General features: G+C 39.8%; 1 protein-coding gene across 1 annotated transcript in view; it reads right to left on the bottom strand.

Annotated features, from left to right (window-relative positions):
- Positions 1-25,820, bottom strand: part of rapgefl1 (Rap guanine nucleotide exchange factor (GEF)-like 1) — a 42,646-nt gene extending 16,826 nt beyond the window's left edge. The window contains exons 1-11 of the mRNA XM_077212098.1: positions 24,750-25,820; positions 9,488-9,566; positions 6,556-6,706; positions 6,246-6,343; positions 5,439-5,551; positions 4,212-4,379; positions 3,911-4,008; positions 2,890-3,012; positions 1,852-2,030; positions 1,035-1,125; positions 599-649 (exon numbers count right to left, since the gene is read on the bottom strand). Of these exons, the coding sequence (XP_077068213.1) occupies positions 599-649; positions 1,035-1,125; positions 1,852-2,030; positions 2,890-3,012; positions 3,911-4,008; positions 4,212-4,379; positions 5,439-5,551; positions 6,246-6,343; positions 6,556-6,706; positions 9,488-9,566; positions 24,750-25,131 (1,533 nt within the window). The 5' untranslated portion in view covers positions 25,132-25,820. The remainder of the gene's footprint in view (positions 1-598; positions 650-1,034; positions 1,126-1,851; positions 2,031-2,889; positions 3,013-3,910; positions 4,009-4,211; positions 4,380-5,438; positions 5,552-6,245; positions 6,344-6,555; positions 6,707-9,487; positions 9,567-24,749) is intronic.
- Between the last annotated feature and the right edge of the window lie 622 nt (positions 25,821-26,442).

Here is a 26,442-nt window from a genome sequence, read left to right as displayed (position 1 = left end):
TGAATAGACAAGTATTATAATGGCATAATTAACAAGGCCTAACAAGGCATAATTAATGCTTTTAAAAAATGTATAATGCACTATATATATGGACTTAAGTTGATATATCACGGATTCCACAAAAACATTAAGCAGCACAACTGTTTTCAATTTGATAATAATAAGTGCTTCTTGAGGAGCAAATCATTATATTAGAAGGATTTCGGAAGGATCACGTGACACTGAAGACTGGAGTAATAATGCTGATATTTCAGCTTTGATCACAGGAATAAATTACACTTTAAAATAGATTAAAATAGAAAATAGCTATTTTAAATTGTAATAATATTTCACCTTATTACTGTTTTTACTGTAGTTTTAATCATATAAACGGAGCCTTGCTGAGACATCAATGAGAAACGTTTGAGCTCATACTGAATCTGAGCACAGTTTAAGATATTATTAAGATCTGTCTGAAACTCTATGAGTCTTTTTCCCCCAAGAGACAGCAGGAGACCACAGCAAAAGTCAATGTTTGCTCTCCATTTAATCTCATTGCTGTCTAGGAGAAAAAATTGAGGGAGTAAAAACATTGCATTTGTGATTTTTCTTCACTTACCGCAAGGCTCTCAAACTGCTGAAACTGCTTCCGGAACTTTCCTGGCAAACCCTGCCAAAACACATATACATATGCAATTAGTAACCAACACAATTGGCATTTGAATTTCCATTAGGAATCAGATGGATGAAAACCAACACATATGCAACACATATGAGGCACCAAAAAAACAGGATTTAGGGGGGTTTGATTTTATTTAAAAAAGGTAAAAAAGGATATTATTGAGGACAGGTGGACATGTAAATATTTCCTTCGGAACGGCACAAGCTAATTCAGTTCCGTTGCCATGGCAACTGCTAATAGCCTCCTGCCAAGAATAACACTCGACGGTTCTTAGGAACGAGAGTAGGCAGAGGTGCAAAGAGACTGTGTGTGAGTGTGAGAGAGAAAGAGAAGTGAAAAAGAAAGCGGGAGATTAACAAACAAATGCACTCACTTCCCAGGTCAGACGTAGGCGGCTGACTGCAGGGTTGTCCAGTCCCAGAACCAGCGCCAGGAATGACAGCAGATCCTGCTGCTGTTTACATCTAAAACACACACACACACACAGTAGCACTGATTACATACACCTGAGAAAGAATGAGGCAGTGTTGTTACTGTTATCTAAATATAAAACTATTCAAAATCATATTTGGTAATTGAATAAAACATAATAAGTGTTAGATGAAAAACTTAAAAACTAAGAAGTCAGTAGTATTAAAATTAGCATTAAAAATTATTAAACTGACTAAAACTGAGATAAAAAACAAGTTGAAGCAATGTAGAAGTGGTAAACCGTAAAAAAAAGGTATTAAAAATGACAAAGCACATAACAAAATTACTAAAACTTTTTTCATTTAATTAAAAATATTAATAAGGACTATAATAGTAAATAAAAATTCCTTAAATAACACTAGAATGTGAATAAGAGGTGAAAAAACTTGAATAAAAAGCAAGTCCACTTCATGGAACTTTAAAACAGATTAATTTAATTTTACATGACTCTTTTTCAGTTTCTGACCCTTATTTACCTTATTTGCTACTGCATCTTTAAGACTATATGCAAATTAACTCTGCTACGATTGGCTAACCTCTTTGTATGTGGAATCACTACTCCCACCCCCTTCAAGTTGCTGAATACTGAACAGGTGCTGATATACGTGGGTGGTCACATGTTAACATGTTCACGGTTCTGACGATTTCTGAATAATTCATTTCTGTCACCTTCATAAGCGGATTTAGCTTGTACTCTGCACAAACACATATACACTCACAAGGCTGCAATCTTTATGAACTTTCGCAGTAGCTGTATCCTCTTTGGAAGCGACTGGCACTGCAGGATCTCTGTGGCGACCCAGTGCTGCACTTCACTGCATCGCTGCAGGATCAGCTCCAGGTTAAGGGGGCGCCAGCGAGCCTGTTCCCCATGGAACACGTAACACACAAACTCCACCTGTTCAAACAACAACAACAAAAATCAAACCAGAACAGGAACTAAGACACTGGGAAACAGAGAAAACATTGCATAATGTGCCATAAAGTTTTGTTGTTTTTACATGAACTTTGCTATGCGACTAGCCTTGAACTTAAAGCCAATTTCCGAAGGCACACAGTTGATTGCAATGGAAAACTACAGAGTGTGTATTGTAGCTCTCTGGACATTCTATATAGCTTTAAATAATTTAGTTCTGTTTTAGTGATTTTAGTACTTCAACTTCAGTTCAGTTAGTTGTCAATGAGGCGTTTCTAATTTTCGAGTTTTTGTTTAATTTTAACTTTTGTTCAAGGTTAAGTTTATCTAATATTTATATTTTTATTTAATTTTAGCTTTATTTCAACTCCCGAAAAAACCCTTTTTAATAGTTTTATTTTTAAGTAACAATAACAACACTGTTTTAGAAAATTTACAACCTCTAAAATCTGAAAATCTTAGAATCAGGATCACATTTATTTGTGCAAAAATCAAAAAAAAATTTTTTTTTACTAATTTAAAAGTGACTAATTAATTGTAGCTCAACTGGAAGAGCATGATACTGGAAAAAAGAGTGAGTCTGATCCCCACATTCAAATCAAATTTACCTTGAAGGCACAGTAAGCTGCCATGCACACAAAAAAACAACTACTAAATAACCAGTTTAATGCACAAGACGCAAGGAATTTGTCCTTTGAGAATGAATCTCCTGATATCTGGCAATTAAAAAGCTGGAAGCATGAAATATTTAGATATTATTATGTGCACAATGCAATACAATAGCTGTCTGCTGGACTGTCAGTGTGTGGTGATGCAGTGCTGAATGCTGTAGTGACCTGACCTCGTGCACACAGCTGAAGAGTTCCCAGTCGAACACCACCAGCTGATTGGCCACCTCCTCTGCACTCATGTCATGGAGTTTGCTGTCGCCTGGTGACCAGTGGATCTCCTCAGGGAGAGGTATCTGACCAACAAAGAAATGTGGATGAGGACCAGACTCACCAAAAGACACTGAGGGGGACAAGTCAATATGGGTTTTTAATAACTTCTACATTTAGTGCCCCCAAGCCTTGAATATTTGCTTACATCCTTTGGTTTCTAACTGCATTTTCTCTCACACAGCGAAGCTGAAATACAAAGTTCTGTCGTGAAACTCTAGATGGTGCAGGCTAATCCTTAACTCAATCTGCTTGCAATCACATTATTCTCTATTAGCCGCAGCTGATTGGTTCCTGCTGTATCATTAGCCAATCAGCTCGCTGCTCAACCCTTAAATACTTGGTTAGCATTTGCCTCAGCAGTGCAGTGAGTTTTCAGAAACCCTCCACCTTCCCCAGCTCCACCAGTATGGATCTGTTACAGGTAATTCATGCACGCTATATTGTACAGCAGCAGCATGTCTTACTTGCTCACAGCAGCGTGTTGTGTATGTGTTAGCTGTAGCAAATCCTGTACTTGCTCTGCAGCAGCAGCAGCGTAGCAGATATATTCCGCCAAGACCAAACATATCAACACTGTCATACCCATTACCATGCCAAACACTCAAAGAGTTTTCACGACAGAACTACAATTTCAGATTTTAAATAACTGTGACACTGTGATGCTACTTTCAACTTGTGTTTGAATAAAAAGAGATGTGCCTTTAATAATTTCCTTTAATAAGGCATTTACGTAATCATTTCTAAACCACTGAATAAAGTCCTCAACACTACACCTTTGAACATTGTATATTCATGGTGTTTAACACATGATAATCATAAGTGAGCATTCCAGTGTGGGCATTAATGGTTGCTATTTATGAAGGCCTGCATGGCAACACCACACCCCCTACCCAACATGTATGTCTCGCCCACGGTTCTCACCAAGCTCTCGAGCTCTGAGGCCTCGCAGGCGAACAGGTGGGTGTTGACGCCCAGGGTGGTGAAAACGGCCTCGTCACTGGGACGGAACACAGCCTTCTCTGAACAAACACAGATTAGATTGTGATGTTAAAGCAGATGATCGAAGACATTCTGAAAAATGTTGTGTCCCCAAGCAGTGAATCAAGGTCTGGATCATTATAAACTTGGCCATTTTGTACACAAATGATGCTGTGTTTGAGGTTTTAGTTTAGTCTTGGTATGTTTGCATGATGTTCATGGGTACAAACTTTAATGCTCTTACCTCCAGCTGAGGTGACAGCCACCAGTATAAGGTTGGCAGGTTGGGTGGGCTGGTCCTCGCTATACTGGAGCTTCTCTGTCACCAGAGCCAAGATCTCCCCGACACGGCATGAAAGACGGCTCCGAATGGTCACGTACGAATGATCTGGTGTGTAAACCCTGCAGAAGACTAAACAAGGACCAAACAGTGAATCCTGCTATCCAACACAAAGTCAACAGAGATTTCAGGCAACAGTATCACATGCTTTTATAATAATAATAAAACATTTTATTTATTAACCAACAGGTTATTATTTGGCAAAAATAGGTTTAGGTAGCTCAATACATTTGCTCATTACATATAGATAAGATAATATATAAATACTATAATAATAGTAATAATAACTGCTCCCGACGAGCTGGGTGGCGCCTTATATGGCTGACACTGCCGTCGGTGTATGAATGTGTGTATGAATGGGTGAATGTGAGGCAAATATGTAAAGCGCTTTGGTGGCCATTCGGTCTGTGAAAGCGCTATATAAATGCAGTCCAGTCCAACCTGCTCAAGAAACATTTCTTATTATTATCAGTGTTGAAAACAGTTGTGCTGCTTAATATGTTTGTGGAAATGGGTCTTTCTTTAGGATTCTTTGATGAACAGTAAGTTCAAAAGAACAGCATTTATAGAATAAAGATAATAGAGATTTGTAATGTCTTTACCGTCTTGTGTATATATACATTTCAGACTTTCCAGATATCAGTATCAGCATCACCATCACCCATTTATACTGAATCATTTTATCGTGAGTTAAATGAAAGATCCACAACTTTGAATAGTATTAAGTATGTACAGTATTGACTTCCTCTCCATTCGCCAGTCACAGCTCCGACAAAAGCAGAAACTGGGTCAGTGGAGGCTTCAGGGTAGCAGCGTTTTGTACTGTCAGATTGCCTATTGATTAAGGTCTGGGAAATCACTTAGCTTGGCTTGAGCCACTGCCCCGACAAAGAGTCCCATTCCATCAGATGAGCTCATTGCATCTATTAAACTTGCCAGACGCTACCCCGTGACCCGATTTGTCATCCTGGTTTGAATGAAGTGGAAGCAGACTGGCACTTTTACAAAAAAGGATGAATAAGATGATTCACTGATGGTATTCTCATGGGCGTTATTGCACAGCTAAGCAAACGCAAAGTTAATAAACTGTGGTCAATCTGTGCAATATTTATGCATTATATTAAAACGTACTCTCGTCTGAGCCACGGAAAGCCTCTCGGGGCTGCAGGCAGGCGTCAATACGTCTGAAGTGTCGGAAGAGCGGGCGGACTTGCTTCTTGCGACTTTCCTTGTCTTCCTCGGCTCTGTCGGATACGAGGGGAAAACAAGTCAGGTAGCTATTCAAGTGTAAATAACTAGATAAGTTATTTGTCTCTAAAAGACAAATATCAACCTAAAAATAGTTTGGTAATGGCATCAGGGATGGAAAATGCTCTATGCATGGGCAAGATATTTGAGGACCAGTCATGGCAGGCTCTTAAACTATTTGTTATGACTGAACTGCAAAAACTTTTAAACTCCAATATGCCAAAACAGTCGAAATGACATTATGTTTACACGGCATCTTTATAATATAAAGAAGCAGAAAGACCAAACATGCCATTGCCAATTTAATGTCAACCAGATAATATATAGGCCTATTTTTATAAACTGGGATACAGAAATAAACTGTTTTAGGGTTTATGAAAAGACTGCCCCCCCCCCCCCCGTTGAGAGGCTTTTAATGACACAATCGAAATTGAACACAACACATTAAAGTATTAATCTCTGCACATTAATTCTTCATCTGCTTCTAAAGCTCTTAATGGGCAACTACACACGCCTCATTTAATACTTTACATTTCATGATGTACGTAAACTAAGAGGCTCTGTTTCTTCATGTATTACACTAAATGATTTGATGTTTCTCTATGATTTCTGCAGCCATTATAGCTCATAAAAACATTTATAGCTTAAATTAATATTCCACTGTGAGGATGAAGAGGATTTGATGCTTACGGGCTGTGTAATATCTCAGTCCAGCGCTGAAGTTTCAGGACGTCTTCCACCAGTTCAGGAAAGCGACTGAGTTCCTGAACGGCACGCAAATACAGCTCCTGAAACCATAGGTTGCATTATTATTAAAACCATGAGTGAATAAAGAAGAAACAACTGATGATTATGAAAAGTGAACCAAAAATGTATCAATTGTTTTAATATTTTAAAAATGTATAAATATAAGGGTTTGCGGTCTGACACTGATTTTGTGTGCGTTCGAAAAAACACTTATGAGCATTGCTTTGAGGTTTTTTACACACGTGTGCAGTACCTTTGGGAAGGTGTTGGAGCGATCTCCCTCCTCCTGCAGTAAGTCTCTGTATGTGTCCAGATAGCGGAAGGCCACAGTCAGAACTGCAAGTTTCCGCTCAGCTCCCTCCCAGCCGGGCCAGCCCTCACCCTGCTTACCCTCTGAGCTGAATCTGAGCCAGGAGTTAAGAAACAACACACTCACGAGCCAACACATACACACCTGCGCTCACTAAATACAGTGAATACAAATGTACACACATCTGAACCTGTACAGACAGACAGACAGGCAGACAGACAGACAGACAGACAGACAGACAGACAGACAGACAGATAGATAGATAGATAGATAGATAGATAGATAGATAGATAGATAGATAGATAGATAGATAGATAGATAGATAGATAGATAGATAGATAGATAGATAGATAGACTTTTGCCTATTGTAGCCTAAAACACAATATACAGCTGGTGATATTCAGCACAGATATTGTGTTGAGAGGGTTTGCGGAGTGCATGCGGATAAACACATACTCAGACAGCCGCTGTCCGATCACCTGACACAGATGCCGCACTGGAAAAACAAAATCTATGCCTCTGTGGCCAGACAGCCAGAATAATTACAAGCTTTGAAAAGTATTGAGGGCGATGGAACACACCCATCACACCCACACACACTCACATATACACACACGCTACAACATAAGCACACACAGAATGGACTTTTTCGTTACTCACACACTTGCATAAGTCAAGTTGGTGAAGTAACACATAAGCATTTAAGCAAAGACATCATTTTTCGGCAGGTAAAAAATACCTAAAAATCAGCAAAGACTCCCTGTCCCCAATCCTACCACTCATATGCGCAGGAAACCTGAAAGGCGGACTAAATTTAAACTGGAGTATCCTTGAACCTCTCTGCCTATAATTAAAGAGTCCCCGACACCCCGTCTAAAATTGACACAACTATTCCCGTACATAAAAAGGCCCAAGAGGAGCTTCTCCAAATGGCATCCCAGATCTAGTAAATCTATATCCAGAGCCGTCACCTCTGCTTTGGTGCCCAAAAAACAGCAGCAGTCTGAGCCGCTGGGCAGCTGCAAAAGATGAACTCTGTTCCTTGCACGAGTCCTGGATAGCGGTTTGGAGCCCAGCCAGGCTGAGTCTGCCGGGAGTGTGTGTCAACGTGTGAAGAGCTGAAAGCACTATCAGTCCTGAATGAAAAGGAATCATCCTGCTTTGAAATCGTTTTATTAAATCCCTTAAATGAGCCCTGACTAGTGGGAAGTGTAGGAGACGGGTCTTTTCTAAGCAGGAAGCAGACATGTTGCCACAACAAAAAGATCTGATTAGGCCTGGATTAGGTCAAGTCAAAGACCAGGAAAAAAAGGTGTGGAAAGTAGAAAGATAAATGGCTCAGGAGGAGGGAGAGGAAAGAGAAAGAGAGGAGTAGATCGTAAGACGAGGTGGTGACGGAAGATTAGCAAGGGTCACTGATTCCCGCAGCAGACACGCTGCATTAGGAGCGCTGAGGCATGCAGACGGGCCTCCCCGGGAATACCTTTGTGCTCAAAGTCTGCAGACAAGCCCCTCAGACGCCATTATGGTCTGGATAGGGGGGGCTATGGCACTCACAGAAGGAATGTAGGTCACCAAATAAGAGGGGACTTATGGAGAGAGAAAGAGAGAGAGGGGTGTCCTCTGCAAACACACACACACACACACACTTATACACACTGTGCCTAAAGCTAACAAAACAAATACATTCCCCACATTGCACTCTTCTTATCTGAATTTCTGCAACCTCGATGAATGGGCGGGGGGGGGGGGGGGGTGGCTGCAGAAACTGATAGAGGTAGGTTAGCATTGCGGCTAATTGGTAAATCATTTTGACCCAAATCTTAAGCAGCATGTGCGGCTGCTCTTAGCCCCCTGCGGTAGACAGGCGCTGGGATTCTCGGCTATGTTTGTTGTCTGTTTTTAGCGGATAATACGGTTAGTTTTGGAAGTGTTTTGAAGACTGACAAGTGTTCAGTTTTTCTGGAGTGTTACAAGGTAAACAAACTGATTGGAGAACATGTTGGGCACTAGCATAGCTGTCACTGCAATCATTCAAATTCAAACACCACAAAAATTCACCAGAAATACAATTAGTAACTTAGACGTGATTTAACTAGTTCTGGGTCGAGATGGTAACATCTGGACTGGAAAACCATAAAGCATGGTCATGCTAGACTTTGAGTATGTGAAATTTCTTCTGATAAAGACAACAGGATATGATATCACACTACAGTACAGAGCCACTAAGGGGACATAATGATGGAAAAAAATGAAAGGAATTATAATTCAATGCTTTTGTGTTTAATCACAAAAACTTGCGTCCTCTTGCATTCCCGAAGAAACTTTGCATTCGCTCGCAAAAGCACTGAAATATAGTTTTTCCTCCCATATTAAAAGTTTTGCGAGTGAATGCAGTTTCTCAGGGGAATGCAAAACTTTTTGCGAATAAATGCAAAAGGATTGAAAAATATCTCCATACTTTAGGGATTTACTTTAATCAAATACAAAGAACAAATTATATAATCAAAATGAATTAAATTCAAGTTAAACATGAAATTATTTAATAAAAGTGAAATATAATAATATTTATTAAATAATATAATATTTTTCCCACAAGAAAGGGCAACATTGCGTTGCTCCTGAAGCAAGATTCCCAACATAAATGGTAGGCTAACCCTTATTCCTAATGCTAATGCTAACCAAAATGATTGATGAGACCATTATACTAGCCCGCCCTGCATAAAACTAACTGGCTAATAGAAGCATTGATCCAAAGATGATGATCCAGGTCCATGTTCTAGTTATATAGATCACCTTATGATAGGGTTACGGTCGCCCGTTGAAGAGTTTCAGAACTGAAGAGGTTTATGGTTCTGGCGAGAAGAAAGGATACTGCTGAAGCAAGACCTGCTGGAACTTGTCTGAGGCCAGGAAGATTGGGTGTGTCAGCATAAAGTCATCCAGGAGTATTTCTGCAAAGAGAGAAAGACGAACACAACCTCATTAGTGACGTCACACCTGAACAAAATGTTCAAGTTTGTCTGAGCAAACGGTTGCAGAGATTGACACGAGGAGGACAAAACAATGAAAGAGAAGGAAGCCCAGAAAATTATATCTTTAGCGCAGACTTCGTCATAGCTGTTCGGCAGGTTGTGAACACTCGTTCAGGGAGTATGAAGTTGAACCTGATGGCACAAGCCTTCACCTCTGCTAGCTCATCTCAAGGACATGCAGTGGGTTTGTGGGTAGAATAAATCACGGTGCTTTCTGGCCCACTTTGGATCACAGACACTCCCAAAGGCTGCAGTGACGTACCATACAAACATGTCTGCCTCTACAATATGAGCCTGTACAGTAGCAGATGAAAGTAAAGAGTGTAAAAAAAAAAGGTCAACAGTGAAAAGGGAATCGTAAGCAGCATAACGAATGAACGAGACTTTGAAAAACTGAAATGCTCAAAAAAAGATTAGAAATGTGTATTATATCTTTCGATCTGGGGCACATCTTGACAGTGAGGTTTTCGGGGACTGTATTTTGGCTGATTTGAGGACATGACGCTGATTATGTATCTGGGTTATATCAATGTGGAGCACATAAATCATTGATACCTAACTATTTAAAACGTGACCGCCTAGAGGAACGAGAAAAGAGTCAGTAGCACAAAATGTATATGTCAGTTCAGTTCAAAATGCTAAAGAGTTCGCGTGCCATGTAAAGCAATTAACACATTCCCTTTTCAGAGCAGCTTAGACACAGAATCAACTTGTATCACTGGTTCAGTGAGACGATGGGTTTAATTAAGATGAACTGTCAATTGAATTTCCTTAGTTGAATGAATCATCTGAACAGAAAAGATTCCAACAATCATCCTCTGCTTTACCTACTGATTTGCAGGCAACAACTGATCATTGATTGGTGCAGACGTGCTTGTTTCAGTTCCTGACTGTGATAATCGAAAAATGACATGCATGTCCTCCTGCCATTACGGTGCACTCAAGGCGTTCTAATGTGCATATTAGAAACATGCTCAGACCTGCATACTTCACACCTTGTGCATGTTTTTGTGAAGTCGCACCGCTTTTGAGAGTCACAGGTGAGGCGTAATGGAAGCTTTCTCTCTCTCTCTCTTTCTCTCTCTCTCTAAATATATATATATATGTGTGTGTGTGTGTGTGTGTGTGTGTGTGTGTGTGTGTGTGTGTGTGTGTGTGTGTGTGTGTGTGTGTGTGTGTGTGTGTGTGTGTGTGTGTGTGTGTGTGTGTGTGTGTGTGTGTGTGTGTGTGCAAGTTAAAAGGTGGGCATGCGAGTTAGTTTCCTTCCACATCTTTGGAGCTGCAGATCTCTTGTGGTTGCCACGGCAACGCTGACTAGAATGCATGGTGAGTAAGGAGAAATAAAATAGATGAGAGGCAGAGAGCGAGGCACACAGACAAAATACAGACAGATGTACGCATACAGACAGATGCAAAAATAATCAAGGTAAAACCCACAAAAAAAGCAAATGGGATGCAAAGCCAGAAACGACGGCAAGGCAGGCAGCCATGTCAGGCGAGTTAGTGAGAAAAACAGGAACGGAATAACTGGAGGAGGAGTCAACTGGGTTAATTACCACCTCTGATAGCTGCACGTCCCTGTCAGGCACGTGTTAGCAACCGAACAGAAGACAACCTCTACTGAAGTCGATGAGGAATTTATGAGGTGTTGTGTCAGAGCTGAGGGTGTTGAAGATATTAAAGCAACTTGACTTTTAGTCACCATATGAGCGTGTGCGATTGTGAGGGCTGACGGGAACACTTCTGGGCCCCCTCCGGTCAGATGTATGTAAGCATTGACCATCTCTCTTTATTAGAATTTGTCATGGCTGTTGAGATTAAATTAGGGTGGGAGTTTATAATTCTCGATAACTTGTACTGCAGCCGTAATTGAGCCATGTATTATGTCAGTGTGTGGGTCTGTCGGCCTCCCTCAGGCATATAATGCTTAGCAGAGAGCATCAAAACTGCTCTGAGGAGCCTAGTAAACTCCTGAATCACGTGAACAATCATCGCATCTCATACATTTGATATATCCAGCTGTCCTTACTCAACACTTTTAGCTCCGACTTAATAGCTTTGAGGTAAATTTAAGAGTTTTATGCATATAAAATTCTACCACATTAAGGTAAATCAAAGGAATAAAACAGGAAACTGCATATATGCTTTTGCACCTTGTGCTTAAAGCATATATGTCTTTATATCTTATATCTCTTAATTGCGACGTTATATCTTACAAATCCAACTTTCTTTCTTATAATTGTGACTTTATATCTTTAAATTGTGACTTTACGTCTTACAACTGCAAATTATATCTTACGATGTGACTTTATTTTTATATTAAACTTTATGTCCTGTCTCCATAACCTGTTTTAGGTGGAAACAGGCTTCCATAAGAAAGTGTCAAAGCAGCTTAACCGTGTAAATGTTTGATATCCACATTTAGTGGTAAATTAGTCAGTGCTGATGTTTAGTTTGGAAATATAAATCAGCATGAAGATGAGGCACAGAAGACGCAAATATGACACCTTTCCGCCTCGCATGCTTTTTCTCTATTTAATCCCTTCTTTCACAGACGGCCCCCACATTCTCCAGTGTTTTTTCATCCATTTTCCTCTTTCGACTCACTAGTTTACATTATGATAGAGCTAAAAGTGTAGCAAATCTCCTGCCCAAATTGGCACAAAACGCATCTCTTTAAATGACAAGAATGGGAATAGAGTAAAATCCAACACCCACCCTGATACCCACACAAGCACATGCACACACACACACACACACACACACACAGAGTCAAATATAGAAACTGCACATGTATTCTCCATAGAAGCACATGATCTTGCACTGTGAGAACCAAACTGAGCGGACGCAGCAGGGAGTTCAGACAGACACCCATCACACGTACAGAACACCCATCGTTCAGACAAGTGAAAATCACTCCCTTTCTTTTCATCTTAAGGTCAAGAGAAGCTCCTGCCAAAAGAAAACACCATAATCCTGCTGTCTTTAGACGAAGGGAGGTAACGGGGTGTGTGCAACCGAAGGCCGTCTCAAAGAAATTCAGTTTCAGCAAAAACAACCTCGATGAGACTAAACTGGGATCATTTCATATGTCATATCATGTCTCTCTAGAGTTTCAGAAGAGTTCTCATTCTCAACCATATCTTAAACTGTTCTCAGAGTTTCCAAGATACCAAGTTTGCAATCAAAAGTCAGTGAAAGTCACCACCACCTTTTTAGGGCCAATTTCAATCAATCAATCAACCAGTCAATCAAAACTTTTATTACAGACTCAGGGTCCAATTTTTAAAACACACCCAACATATAACACAATAACAATAACAAAAAAACAACAAAAACAATGCTTAATGTTTCTAATGCTTTTGTATATTAAGAATTAATAAATATAAATAAAAAATGCATATACATAACATTTATAAGCTATTTTTGGTGAATGTGCGAGACTTCCGGTTCATTAGCCACTATATAGGTTAATAACTTGAAAAATAACAAAGTGCAGTAAACGATAAAACAACGTGCACAACAAATCAGTGTGTTTTTGATTACAATAATAAATACTAGTTTGCAATATCAAACAGCATAACAGACTGTTTTTGTTCAGCAAAAATAATTGGACATCAGAAGCCTCGCACATTCAAGTTACAAATGGCCGAACCCGCTCTTACTTTAGAAATACTGTAGATAGTATCATATTAATGCATTTACATTGTAAACTTCATAAAAAGGGTTCAAGAAATTATAATTGGTCGACCTCTTGGAAGACTCCCAGGGGTTGCGGCCCCCCTCTGCATTTTAACAATTGACATAATTAATACTTAAATGAAGCATAACTAAAAACTCCTCTAGGTTGAAAGAGCAACATTTGAGCAATTTCATTTTCCTCTGTCTTTATATAAATGTTTTTAGGCATGGGGACACCTCAAGGTTAGGGGTCACGGAGCTTCACGCTCAATAAACCTCTGTCTGTAAAAAAAGGGGGGAGAGCATCCAAGCTGCACGGATGTGGTCAATGTATAGACTGTAATCAGCAGTAGATCGGAGATTGGGATTTCAGGAGAGCGTAATGGAGAGGACCAGGGTGGCGTTACATAAACCATGATAGACATTCCGTTACCATGGAGGCCTTATCACATCTAAAACCCCCACTACCCACGCATGCTCTCCTTTCTCTTCCTCGCGCCGTCTTTTCTTCATCTCTCCCTCAGTCACGTTGTTGCCTTTTGGCATGACGCACCGTGTGTGTGCATTGGTGTGTGTTTTGAAGGTCTCTGTTCATTCTCTGAGGCTGTATGCGCTTGTTCTTCGTATCTGCTCTATCTCGAATCCCCCCCCCCCTGCACAAAATTCTTCCATTCTGGGAGGCATTTCACCCTTCAACTCCCATCTTTTCTTTGGATCGTAACACAAAACACCATCATTCACATGCAAATCTACTTTGGCGGGCCGCCAACTATAAGTAAATACGCGAACGCCACTGGAGGACCGCCGCTATTCTCAAAACAATCCTTTGAAATGAATGCTCGTGGTGAAAACTTCTCATACTGTTTGGAGGGAAGAAAGCAGGTGCAAATGAAAATACATATGCTATGAGTCTTTCAAAAGCTGACAAAAGCAAGAAAGAGTCTATGTAAACCCACCAGTCTAGAGAAACAGCATGTGACTCAAAAAAGGAAAAAAAAAACACCTTACGGCCTTTAAACTAAAACAGAGAATGCTGAATTTAGAAGCATGCCACTTTTTTTTAGGTCTAACCCAGTTCAAACTGGCACCAGGAGAGATTGTTCCTAGAGCAGGGCTCACAAAAAGCATTTTTAAAGCTTGCTCTCTGGTCAACCGGGAGAAATGATTTGAAACCTCTGCGACTGGTATTACATAATGTGAAAATGAGAGATGTTTTTGTTTTAATAGCCGAACAACATCAGTCCAAGATGTGCCCACATGAAAGCACGACACAACTGAACTCCACAATACCGGAGAACAGAACACCCGTGCAAACAAATCCAAACCCACAGCAGAGTTAATGGATTCATTTTGCACCCTTTTGTTTGCCAACCGTGTGCACGAACTTTGAACCTGGCCCTGAAATTATGCATTACCGCTGCAGGCAGTGTGCTGATGCTGCTGTTACTCGGGGCATTTTGCACATTTTCTTGCAACATCGAACTCAAATATGTGCAGTTTTATCGCATAATTTCTTTAAAGACGGTGTGCACTAGGAGTTTAATTGTTCTCGGCATTGCCGCAGGAACTAGGGGTGCAGAAATGGAATTTAAGATGACAAAATAAAGTTTTGTAGCCTACTTCAGCATGTATTCAATTTTCCACCTTTATTCATAAAAATACTAGATTAGTTGTCGAATGTGGTTTGTGCCTTTGAGAACTTAACATATTTCAACAGCTGATCTTGCACGGCGTGAGTGACGTGACTAAGCTGGTTGAGGAGCAGCATGTTTCAGGACTCATCTGATACTTATGCATGTTCACCCAGACATCGATGAAAAGCTAGAGATCGTGATTAAAGCATTCGCTGTTTACCACTCTCGCAGTACTTTGATGTCGTACACCGACCGGTCAGTCAAACACACCTGAAATCTGCAGTGGTCAGGTGGTACAGTGGCCCACTTCGAGTATTGCTTTTTACTGAATAACTTTTGTAACTTTAATAAGGATTAATCATTATTTAACTTATACAGTGAAAATGATATGCAGTGTTATTTTACATTTGATTACTTTATTCAATTTCTGTACCTGAAAACTACTGTTAGATCAACCTGAAAAACTATTTGTATTGAAAAAATGTGTATCTTGTATTTTCTTTATTTTTATTTGACAGCAGTCCTTTTTTTCCTGAACATAGAAACCATACCGCAACCGAGATACAAAAGTAATTTGAACCGTTCCACCCCTAGTGTGCACATATATTCCGACTATAACGTGTATACAGTATACAGGTCCTTCTCAAAAAATGTGCATATTGTGATAAAGTTCATTATTTTCCATAATGTAATGATAAAAAATAAACTTTCATATATTTTAGATTCAATTGCACACCAACTGAAATATTTCAGGTCTTTTATTGTTTTAATACTGATGATTTTGGCATACAGCTCATGAAAACCCAAAATTCCTATCTCAAAAATTTAGCATATCATGAAAAGGGTCTCTAAACGAGCTATTAACCTAATCATCTGAATCAACTAATTAACTCTAAACACCTGCAAAAGATTCCTGAGGCTTTTAAAAACTCCCAGCCTGTTTCATTACTCAAAACCGCAATCATGGGTAAGACTGCCGACCTGACTGCTGTCCAGAAGGCCATCATTGACACCCTCAAGCAAGAGGGTAAGACACAGAAAGAAATTTCTGAACAAATAGGCTGTTCCCAGAGTGCTGTATCAAGGCACCTCAGTGGGAAGTCTGTGGGAAGGAAAAAGTGTGGCAAAAAACGCTGCACAACGAGAAGAGGTGACCGGACCCTGAGGAAGATTGTGGAGAAGGACCGATTCCAGACCTTGGGGGACCTGCGGAAACAGTGGACTGAGTCTGGAGTAGAAACATCCAGAGCCACCGTGCACAGGCGTGTGCAGGAAATGGGCTACAGGTGCCGCATTCCCCAGGTCAAGCCACTTTTGAACCAGAAACAGCGGCAGAAGCGCCTGACCTGGACTGTTGCTCAGTGGTCCAAAGTACTTTTTTCGGATGAAGCAAATTTTGCATGTCATTCGGAAATCAAGGTGCCAGAGTCTGGAGGAAGACTGGGGAGAAGGAAATGCCCAAATGCCTGAAGTCCAGTGTCAAGTACCCACAGTCAGTGATGGTCTGGGGTGCCATGTCAGCTGCTGGTGTTGGTCCACTGTGTTTTATCAAGGGCAGGGTCAATGCAGCTAGCTATCAGGAGATTTTGGAGCACTTCATGCTTCCATCTGCTGAAAAGCTTTATGGAGATGAAGATTTCATTTTTCAGCACGACCTGGCACCTGCTCACAGTGCCAAAACCACTGGTAAATGGTTTACTGACCATGGTATTACTGTGCTCAATTGGCCTGCCAACTCTCCTGACCTGAACCCCATAGAGAATCTGTGGGATATTGTGAAGAGAAAGTTGAGAGACGCAAGACCCAACACTCAGGATGAGCTTAAGGCTGCTATCGAAGCATCCTGGGCCTCCATAACACCTCAGCAGTGCCACAGGCTGATTGCCTCCATGCCACGCCGCATTGAAGCAGTCATTTCTGCAAAAGGATTCCTGACCAAGTATTTAGTGCATAACTGAACACAATTATTTGAAGGTTGACTTTTTTTGTATTAAAAACACTTATTTTATTGGTCGTATGAAATATGCTAATTGTTTTAGATAGGAATTTTGGGTTTTCATGAGCTGTATGCCAAAATCATCAGTATTAAAACAATAAAAGACCTGAAATATTTCACTTGGTGTACAATGAATGTAAAATATATGAAAGTTTAATTTTTATCATTACATTATGGAAAATAATGAACTTTATCACAATATGCTAATTTTTTTAGAAGGACCTGTATTATTGTCACTACATCACTCTGTTTGGACCATTTCCCGCCACTATTCTTGTCACCCTAGTTACTGATTTCATTCATCATCACTGTCAGCTGTGTATCGTTAATCACCTCATTTGTCAGTGTATTTAAGCCATGTGTTTTCAATTCACCCTTGTCTGGTCTTGTTTATGTATGGTTGTGTTTTGCTTGCGCTTCTTTATTTGGCTTTACTTTGTGGATAATATTAAATACAGAATGAACCTTTCCTCTTCGTGTCTTCATATGCAGCATAACGTGACAATGGTGTATACAATGTCATTAAAAAGTTTGGGGTCGGTAAGATTTTTTCAGTAAGACGGAGTTACATTTATACTTTTATGCAGCAAGGATGCATTAAATGTACAAACAGTTAATCTATAATACAAAAGTACAAATGCTGTTCTTTCTATACATAAAACATTCCTAAAAAAAACAATAAAACCATTTACTAAGAAGGTAAAGTGTGGTGAAATTTCACTACCTGTTGCTTTTAAAAGGTTTTCACACCTATATAGATATTCTCAAGCCAGCTTGTGTTTGTAATACTGCATACGCATGAACTTTCTTATGAAAAATATGTCACAGTTTCCCGCGGGCAAAAAGAGATCCAGCCCATCGTCACAGTGAGAATGGCCCCAATACTTCAAAATAACATCTAACACATGTTTGATTAGGGTGATAAGAAGATCATCAAAGCTAATAGCTCCTTTATGGCTCTTTTTCTAAACAGTTCTGTATATAATCATCACCCTCCTCCACAAGAGTGAAAGAACTTCATCGCCATTATAGTACTCGGCGATTAATGTAACTCATTGCTACGTTTATCACTCTCTGCATTATTGTTTATGCCAGTGGTCTAAAAGCATGAACAGCTGCTCAAAGGTTCTGTATCTTCTTTGGTAAGCTGTTTCGGAAGGAGGCTTTCCATGTGCGACTGCTTCTTGGAGGGAGTGATCACTGTGTGCTAATCACATCCTTCTCTAGCAAGCAGGAGGCTGTTTTCAGGCTGTTATTAGGGCTGTCGGTCAAGCCACTGATCTGGGAGCTCGAAGCCATCTGTGTGTGTGTATGTGTGTGTGCACGCGTGTGTTTGAGTGTGCAAGCTGCGTGGTGAAAAAGAGCAACCTCTGCTGTCACTTCAAAGGGGCGTCACGTGGCGCATTTGCTATGGTTTGATTCAGGCACTGACTCGCAGTGACTGCAATGCTGTTTTTGTGATGCAGAATGAAAAGAACGGAGAGAGAGTGAGAGAGCGAGCGAGTGAGAGAGCGAGCGAGAGAGAGAGAGAGAGTGAGAGAGCGAGCGAGCGAGAGATAGCTTCAGAAGTGCCGCCTTATAATCGCTTTCAAAAATTGTGTCTACATAGCCTGAGTGTGATTTTCTCCAATAACATAAGGGCATGAATTATGGGGGGTATGCAAAGTGAATATGATGCCCAAAATAAGGCATGAACCCACTCCCCCAAAGGAAGTCATTTTAAATATAAGTATTATGTGTTTCAACATGGTTTTCAAACAACAGTAACCAGAAAAAGTAACATCGCAAGTTAATCCAAGAACAATTTTTTTTACCTTGTGGTAAATAGATGTTTGCGACCAGAAATAGTGTTTATCTGATGAGGTAACCCAGGGCTGCCAATTCTCACGCATTGAGCGTGAGACTCACGCAATTGACCCAATGCTCACGCTCTCATCTGTTCTTTTGAACTTTCTATTTATCAAAGTATCCTGATTAAAAATGTATCACGGTTTCCACAAAACATATTAAGCAGCACAACTGTTTTCAACATTGATAATAATCAGAAATGTTTTTTGAGCATCAAATAATCATATAAGACTGATCTCTGAAAGATCATGTGACACTGAAGGCTTTGCATCACAGGAATAAATTACATTTTCAAATATATTCAACTAAAAAACTCTTATTTTAAATTTCACAATATTACTGTTTTTACTGTATTTTTATCAAATATAAAATACTTTTTTGAAAAATATTTAAAAAATCTACAGATCCAAAAGTTTAAATGGTAGTGTATATATAGACACATACAAATATATGACAAAACTTTTAAAACATTTAAAAAGTATTTAAGAGTAGGTTAGCATTTCTATTACTCTACTAGTGGTGCCGAAAGACAATTTAGTCTGAGAGAGTCTGAGAGAGGCTCGTTCTTCACACAAGAGCGTCTGTGTTAAGAGGAGACAACATGCTCACACAAATATCCATATCAGAACATCTATGTACCAAAAAAAAATATATATATATATATACGCCCAATTCTAGGGCATAACTACTTGTATATCTTTTGCCGGCAATCCCAGAATACACTGTCCGAGCACAGAGGAAAAAAATTATCCAAGATGGCGGATTCTAAATATATTTATTCCAACACTAGCATTGATAAAAAACACACTCATTGATAAAAAAGTTTAGTATAATTCAAATGAACTATTTTTCCTGTAGCTCAGAGTATGAGCACTATAGCAAAAACAAAGTCATGGGTTTAATCCACTTTTGCATCAACCAAATACATAAATACAACAATTTTGTTATGCTTATTAGAGAATAGCTTTATTAGATAATACCAAACTCTATTGGAATCAGCTGTAAGTGCTATTTGCGTAGTGAGTGTCGAGTTGTTGCAATAGTTTTCTAAGTTGCCTATACGCAGGAACAGTGCAAATGAGTCACATATATCACACAATATAACACTTGAAAATACCCTGCTGTTGATTAGCGCCCACTCCACACACAAATATTGCAGCACTAACATACATCAAAATGCATATTCAAAATGCACAGTCGAGGTGGACACTGTAGCTGCTTTCAGCAGAGCAGCCCAGGTGTGTGGATAAGCACAAAATGAGTGGGCATAACCATTAAGGATCAAGGAAAAGGGGGGCGAGAGGGTGACTACCACACAGAACGAGAGAGATTTCTCGCTTTTCCTCACAATGTTATGTAAAGCCCTGCAATGGGAGGCCAGTGAGTGGGCAGTCATTCCACTCTAATCCCTCACTCTTTTCAAAAGAAAAAAAAATGCTAGCATTCCTCCTACACAAACACACTCTCTCCGATTGCATTTCTTTCTCTCCTTCCTTGCATTTATTTCTTTCTCCACACTTGCTCACTTGCCGAAGATTCTTTAAAAAACCCTCAGGACAGTTTCGGCCCACAGGAAAGCAGCACATGGAGAGTGGTGTTGTCCTTATACAACCAGGCCTCAGCCTATAGAGACTATCTACACCTCTAGTTACCTTCATTAACTTCTGCTGATATTACCTGCAGAAATCTTTGTGCATATGACTACAGCAGTTATCTGAGCTATAAATGCCATCACTCTGTAACCACAGGAAAATGACATCATGATAATGCTGATTGGCACCATAAGAAACACACAGTCCCAAACCTTTACTATACCAAAAGTCTTGACATTTGATATGAAAGGCAGCAGACAGGGGGGAAAATGCATTTCACTCCTTTAAGAGTATGGCTAGGAACCAAGAACAGGTTTTCTTTCATTATTTAAAAAAACATACCGGAAACTAATGACACTCGGTTTCGTTTACATACCGGTTGACCAACAACTAACTGTGAAACTTAAATCAGTGACTGGTTGATACGACAGCGCGTAGTTAAAGATTCACTTTACCAGTATTTTTAAGAATAAATAATTAAGGCCCTTTTTAATAATATATGTTAAGGGCAATTATTATATTGCATTTTTCACTTATCAAAAGCCTATGAAAAGATATTAAAAACCCTTTTTGCAATTTTTTTATGCACTTATTATTATTATGATTTATTATACGCATTCATATTGAAGAGCCATATATATATACATATAAGTACAGTATATATGGGGAGAAACAATTGCTCAAAGATCAACCAAACAGTCTTGCTGACTCATACAAAATGATTTTCGCAATGATATAATAATTGAGGTATAATATTGCAGTATGTATTAGAACTGCAAAAACTTTTCAGCAAAAACAATTAAGCATGAAGTCCCAAGCCACTCCCCTCCCTCGGCAAGTAAGACTGGAGGACATTTTCACAAAATTGGCAACTAATGAATCATATGGCCATTGCACCGCTCTTGCTCTGCCCTCTGGGACTTTGTTCTGACACGCCAAACAACAGAACTACTTTTGCCTAGGGCTCACAACTGGAAGGGTTACAGGTAAACAAAGTTATGTAATGATCAACTTGCTAATCTTGGTTCGATGAGCCCTACCAAGTCACTCCATTACACACTACCAGTTATTGCACACACTCATGAGGTGTCCATACACATTCCAGAGATAATGCGGTTTCATGGGTGTGTTGTGTTGTCTTGGAACAGAGGTAAATATGGTTCCAGGGAATTCTGGATTCCACATAGAAAACTCAAGAGATAAAGGTAACAAAAGTAAACAGAGGTAGATATACCCGATTTTTTTATATTTCAAAGTCATTAAATACATATTGTACCAGAAACGTAGAAACATCTACAAAGTGCATCTGTCTACAGTTACTCATTCGGTCAACAGCTGGGCTGTGTGTCTTCTTAACTCTGATGACTTGACTGCATGTGCATCAGGACTGATATGTAAGCAGTGTCTTATTTCAGTGTGTTACCTCTTGAGCCTGGATCAGTGGACTTCCCTCAGTCCATAATCCACAGTCACTCTACGGACAACAACACTAGATGAGACAAATTGCAAGTCCATTGTTGGCTAATCCAGGATTAGTGGCACATTTTCAAAAATTTCCCGGGCCTCGATAATGACAAATTGCAGAGAAAATGTCAGTCTTATCTAGAGGCAAGGCATCGTCCCTTTACATAAAAAAGAAGTAAAACAGGTTGAGAATAAGGCCAACTGCCTCAGTATGTGACATAAAACTGAAATCTCTCTGATCTGTTCTATAGATATAGAGCAGAGGTTCAAGATAAATTGCTCAAAATCACCTCCAAATGAGAAAAAGAGACCTCAGCTGTCAAGCACACTACATGAATGAAAGTTTAGGTCATGGGTTCATTTTAGAGAACCCATGCTAGCAAGACCTAGAATTTGTTTTGAAAAGAAATTATTAAATTGAATGAACTTTTGATTTTTAATGATTAATGTAATATTTAAAGTAACAATTTTCAGTCGGTTTAAGCCAGTTTAAAGACTTTCAAATTCTTCAAAAGAATACCAAGAAATCAAATCTAAAAGAGATATTTATTTAAATTAATGAAGCTTAAATTCAATCAGTTCATCGTATAAACCGATCGTGTCGCTTCAGAAAATTTGGACTAAACCACTCAATTCATATGGATTAGTTTTATGATCTCTTTATGAACTTTTTGAATCATCAAAGTAGTGGTTGCACAGACTGTCAATGGAGGGACAGAAATCTCTCAGACTACATTAAAACTATCTTCATTTGTGTTTTGAAGATGAGTGAAAGTCTTACAGGTTTGGAAAAACATGATGGTGAGTAATTAATGACAGAATTTTCATTTTCCGGTGTACTACCGCTTTAAACACAATCTACCTGAAGCACATAAACTTTTCCTCGCCTTTCTATACTGTTCAGAACAGTCCAATGAAAAATAACAAAACTAGCCTATCCGTCATCATAATTTACCTATTCTACAAAAAGGGACATTTTATTAGTTACCATACATCCTATCAACGCATTGAACCACGGCAAACGGTCCGTTTGCCCATTGATTTTACATCAAGCATTCTCTCTTTATGCACCGGCATACTGTAGAAATCCCTGCAGTTTCCATGGTTACTTCCTAAAAACACTCTAATGCACATGTGCAGTGCAAACTGCTGCACTATGGCTGCAAAGCATCACTGCTAATAAATGTGTGGGAGAGCCATTCTTCATTGCATAAAAGTCCTGGGACTTACAGGAACAGGTAACATGTATGCACTTGTTACAGACAACCCATTCCCATCACAACACAACACAATTCGTCATTTTCCTGTAAAATACTCCTTTGTCTGAGACCAAAATAGAAACCCCCTCACATGTGTGAATTGATTGGTTGTCGGTGTTTTCTACATACAGGTGCTCAGTGCAGTATGTGGGTGTCAGGTGTGGGTGTGGGTTGTAACTGCTTGAGTGATCATGAAACATCCATAACAACAATTTCAGGAGAAACACACAGGAAAGCACCATGGAAACATTTAATAATTTCATTCGATTGTCATAAGCTGTCCCATAACCGAGGAAATACCCTTGCACCACCCTACTTGAAGAAATTTCCAGCCAGTTCCTTATTTAGTGATAGGATCTGTTATTGACAAATGTGAAAGCAATTTGTTTTATGACATCACTCTCTGTGACCTTTTGATGTGACCTTTTAAATGTTGCCAGTGCTCAATATAATCTCAAGGTTCATGACTACCCTTGACTGCCTTCCTAAAATGCAGTGGGCCAAAGTCATGCCACATCTCTGTGAAATAAAGAGTTCCTTTAATTTAAACTTTATGGTATGGTTCAATTCTGGTCAAACACACCCACTTTTCATGATTTAATCAATTCCTGATAAAATTAAGTCCTGCCCTACAATTTTACTCAGAAATATATCATATTCTAAAAGTAAAAGGTTTTGCAAATGCTCTTTCATGTTGATTTTTTCATTTTTAAGTTTTTAAGTTAATATGTGTCTTAAAAACAAAATTCTCATGGAATGACACAAAAATACAAAAATATATTTTAAAAATGGCAAGACGACAAAACAATTTAAACTTAGAGTACAAAAGTTATTGATAGCAAGACATGACAAAACGCCCAACAATTTAAACTTCACGATGTTTTGTTAACAAAGTTCGGGAGGAGCGCGCTCAGATTATTAACACCAGTGGACAGCACTCAGCAATCAACGATAAGAGGTGTGTGTATATATTCAGAAGTCTCACCTCAATTCATTGACAGTTCAGCAGCATCCCTCCACCACCCCTTCTCCACACTAGTCCTAACCATTTACATAGGGGGGGGGGGGGGGGGGGGGGGTACTCTGGGTTCGAGCTCGGAGCCCTCCCCCCGTACAGCACGCCAAATACGCATTAAACTTTACTCCCTCTTGAATTTAAGTGTGAACTCGTGAATTGTATAAAAGTTATTGAGGAGCTCAATATCGGAACTAGCTCGATTGCCATCATGAAAATTTATTTGACAATTCATTTTCATAAATAAATAATAATAATTGTGATTTACAATGTTATTGTTTATTCACCTTAATGTGCCTGCACTAAATTAATATCGTGCAATCCGCAAAACCACAACGGATAAAAATATTTGCATTACGCGAAAATTAACAAAGTTAAAGTTCATTTAAAGTGCACGATAATCGCGGTTATTGCAACAAAAATAACGATAAAAAGTTGATAATCGCGACAAGCCTTGTGGAAACGATTATGTATGGTATCCTAACCACTATAGCCTACAACACAGGCGTGCAACATAAACGGTCACCATAGTTGTAAACGACCTGCTCTTCAAAGATCCACAAACAATATCTGTCAGTGGAGCATGAACAGTGGGAAAGGGGATTCATCTCACCTGTGCAGTTGCCGTAACGCTTTCCCGCCACACTATCCAGCAGCGCCAGCGCTAGATTGTCCGGAGTGTCCGCGGGCAGCGGGGTCCAATTCGTGTCCAGGCTCGCCTCTGAGCTCTGCTCATCACTGGACAGCGACGGGCTCCTGATGTCCGCAGTGGCGGATGGCCAGCACGGCGCTTCTTCTGTCTCCGGGCTGAACACCTCTCTCGCCGGGCCGCTTTCGGGAGATGTCTCCCTGAAGAACGGCACCACACGGGACAGGCTGGCCCGCCGCCTGGATGCCCCTGTGCCGGTGGCCTTCTCCCCAAAACCACCCGCCCGAGTGAGTGCATTGGTCTGTTTCTTCAAGAATTTTTCAAGAGGCTTCATTCCAGCCGGCATTTTGATGACAGAAATCACAAGAAGGCCCTGGGTTGATACTAATTACTAGCCTACTCAATAATGAACACTGGTGATAACCGTATAGACGTGCGCGTGTAGGCTACATCATAGCTGGATAATGCTGGAACCCAACTCTGATTGGAAAATGCCTGAAGAATATCTTCCTCGCAGCGTAAGGTGTCAAGAATTAAATACGGCCATTTTCAATGTCCCTTTTACACAAGTGGATGCTGATGATCGAGTCCTTACTACCCTCAGAAAAATAATTATTTTTAAAAAAAATCCAAACGTATCCCAGGGAAACCCGTCCTGCACTGCAGTCCTTCAGCTCGAGAAGAAGCTTGTGTAGGCTACTGTCATTGCCACTGTCAACGAAGCCTTGATCGATGAGTCAATTAGACGAATACTCAGACACAAATAAATGAAAATAGCAGCAGGTAGCACTTAATAATGCATATAGCCTACGTATATAAATTAGTCTCTGCCAAGATGCTGGACCATATAAATGAATCGTTTACCGCAGCAGGTCTGAGGGAAACGGGCTTTCCTCGCAGGCGAGACAGGCGACCGGATTGAAGATTATTCCGTGTGTGTAGATCCCTGACTGGTTCGGTAGTATATCCGTATTTATTTTTCTCTCACGGTACCGAATGTCTCTGCGTCTCTGAGTCCGCACAAATACTGCGCTCCGTCGCTCTCACGTACAGTAGCCTATACAGACTACACACCCTCCCTCTCTCTCTCTCTCTCTCTCTCTCTCTCCACCCGCCTTCTCTGCAGCTGAGTGCGTGTTATTGGTGGTGTGAAGAGATATTGCTCAATTGTTTTGAATGGCAGCAATTGCAGTCACAAGCTCATATTAACGCTGAAGAACCCACGTGTGCGCCAAAGGCTGAACATTTGGATAGGCTTTTACATTGTGTTCTAATCATGCACGCCAAAATGTAAGATTTACGTGGTATCGAAATATTGAACACTGTTCATTCAGTGTGTATCCTACTTCAAAATGGTTCAAATTAATGTAAAGTCAGAATCCCCCCTGCTGAACCTTGGCTGCGTAACACTAACGAAAAACTTTTTTTCATTCATTTTTGAGAATTTTGTGATTTTTTTGTTGTTGATTTTTTTTAGATAATTAAACTTAGTTTCAAAAGAATTTGAATTCCAGCACTTTTTTAAATATTTTCATAAATTATTTCAAAGGAAATAAATATATGAATACATAAAACTTTCTTATGGTAGGCCCTATTGGTGACTAATAGGCTACTATTATGGCATATAAAATTCTATAGCCTACTCTTAAAAATAAAG

Source organism: Siphateles boraxobius, unplaced genomic scaffold (genome assembly GCF_051911475.1).
Source record: "Siphateles boraxobius isolate OS27281-9 unplaced genomic scaffold, OSU_SipBor_1 66, whole genome shotgun sequence".
Taxonomy (NCBI): domain Eukaryota; kingdom Metazoa; phylum Chordata; class Actinopteri; order Cypriniformes; family Leuciscidae; genus Siphateles; species Siphateles boraxobius.
The sequence above is the reverse complement of the archived record's forward strand: the minus strand, read 5'-3'. Positions and strand labels throughout refer to the sequence as shown.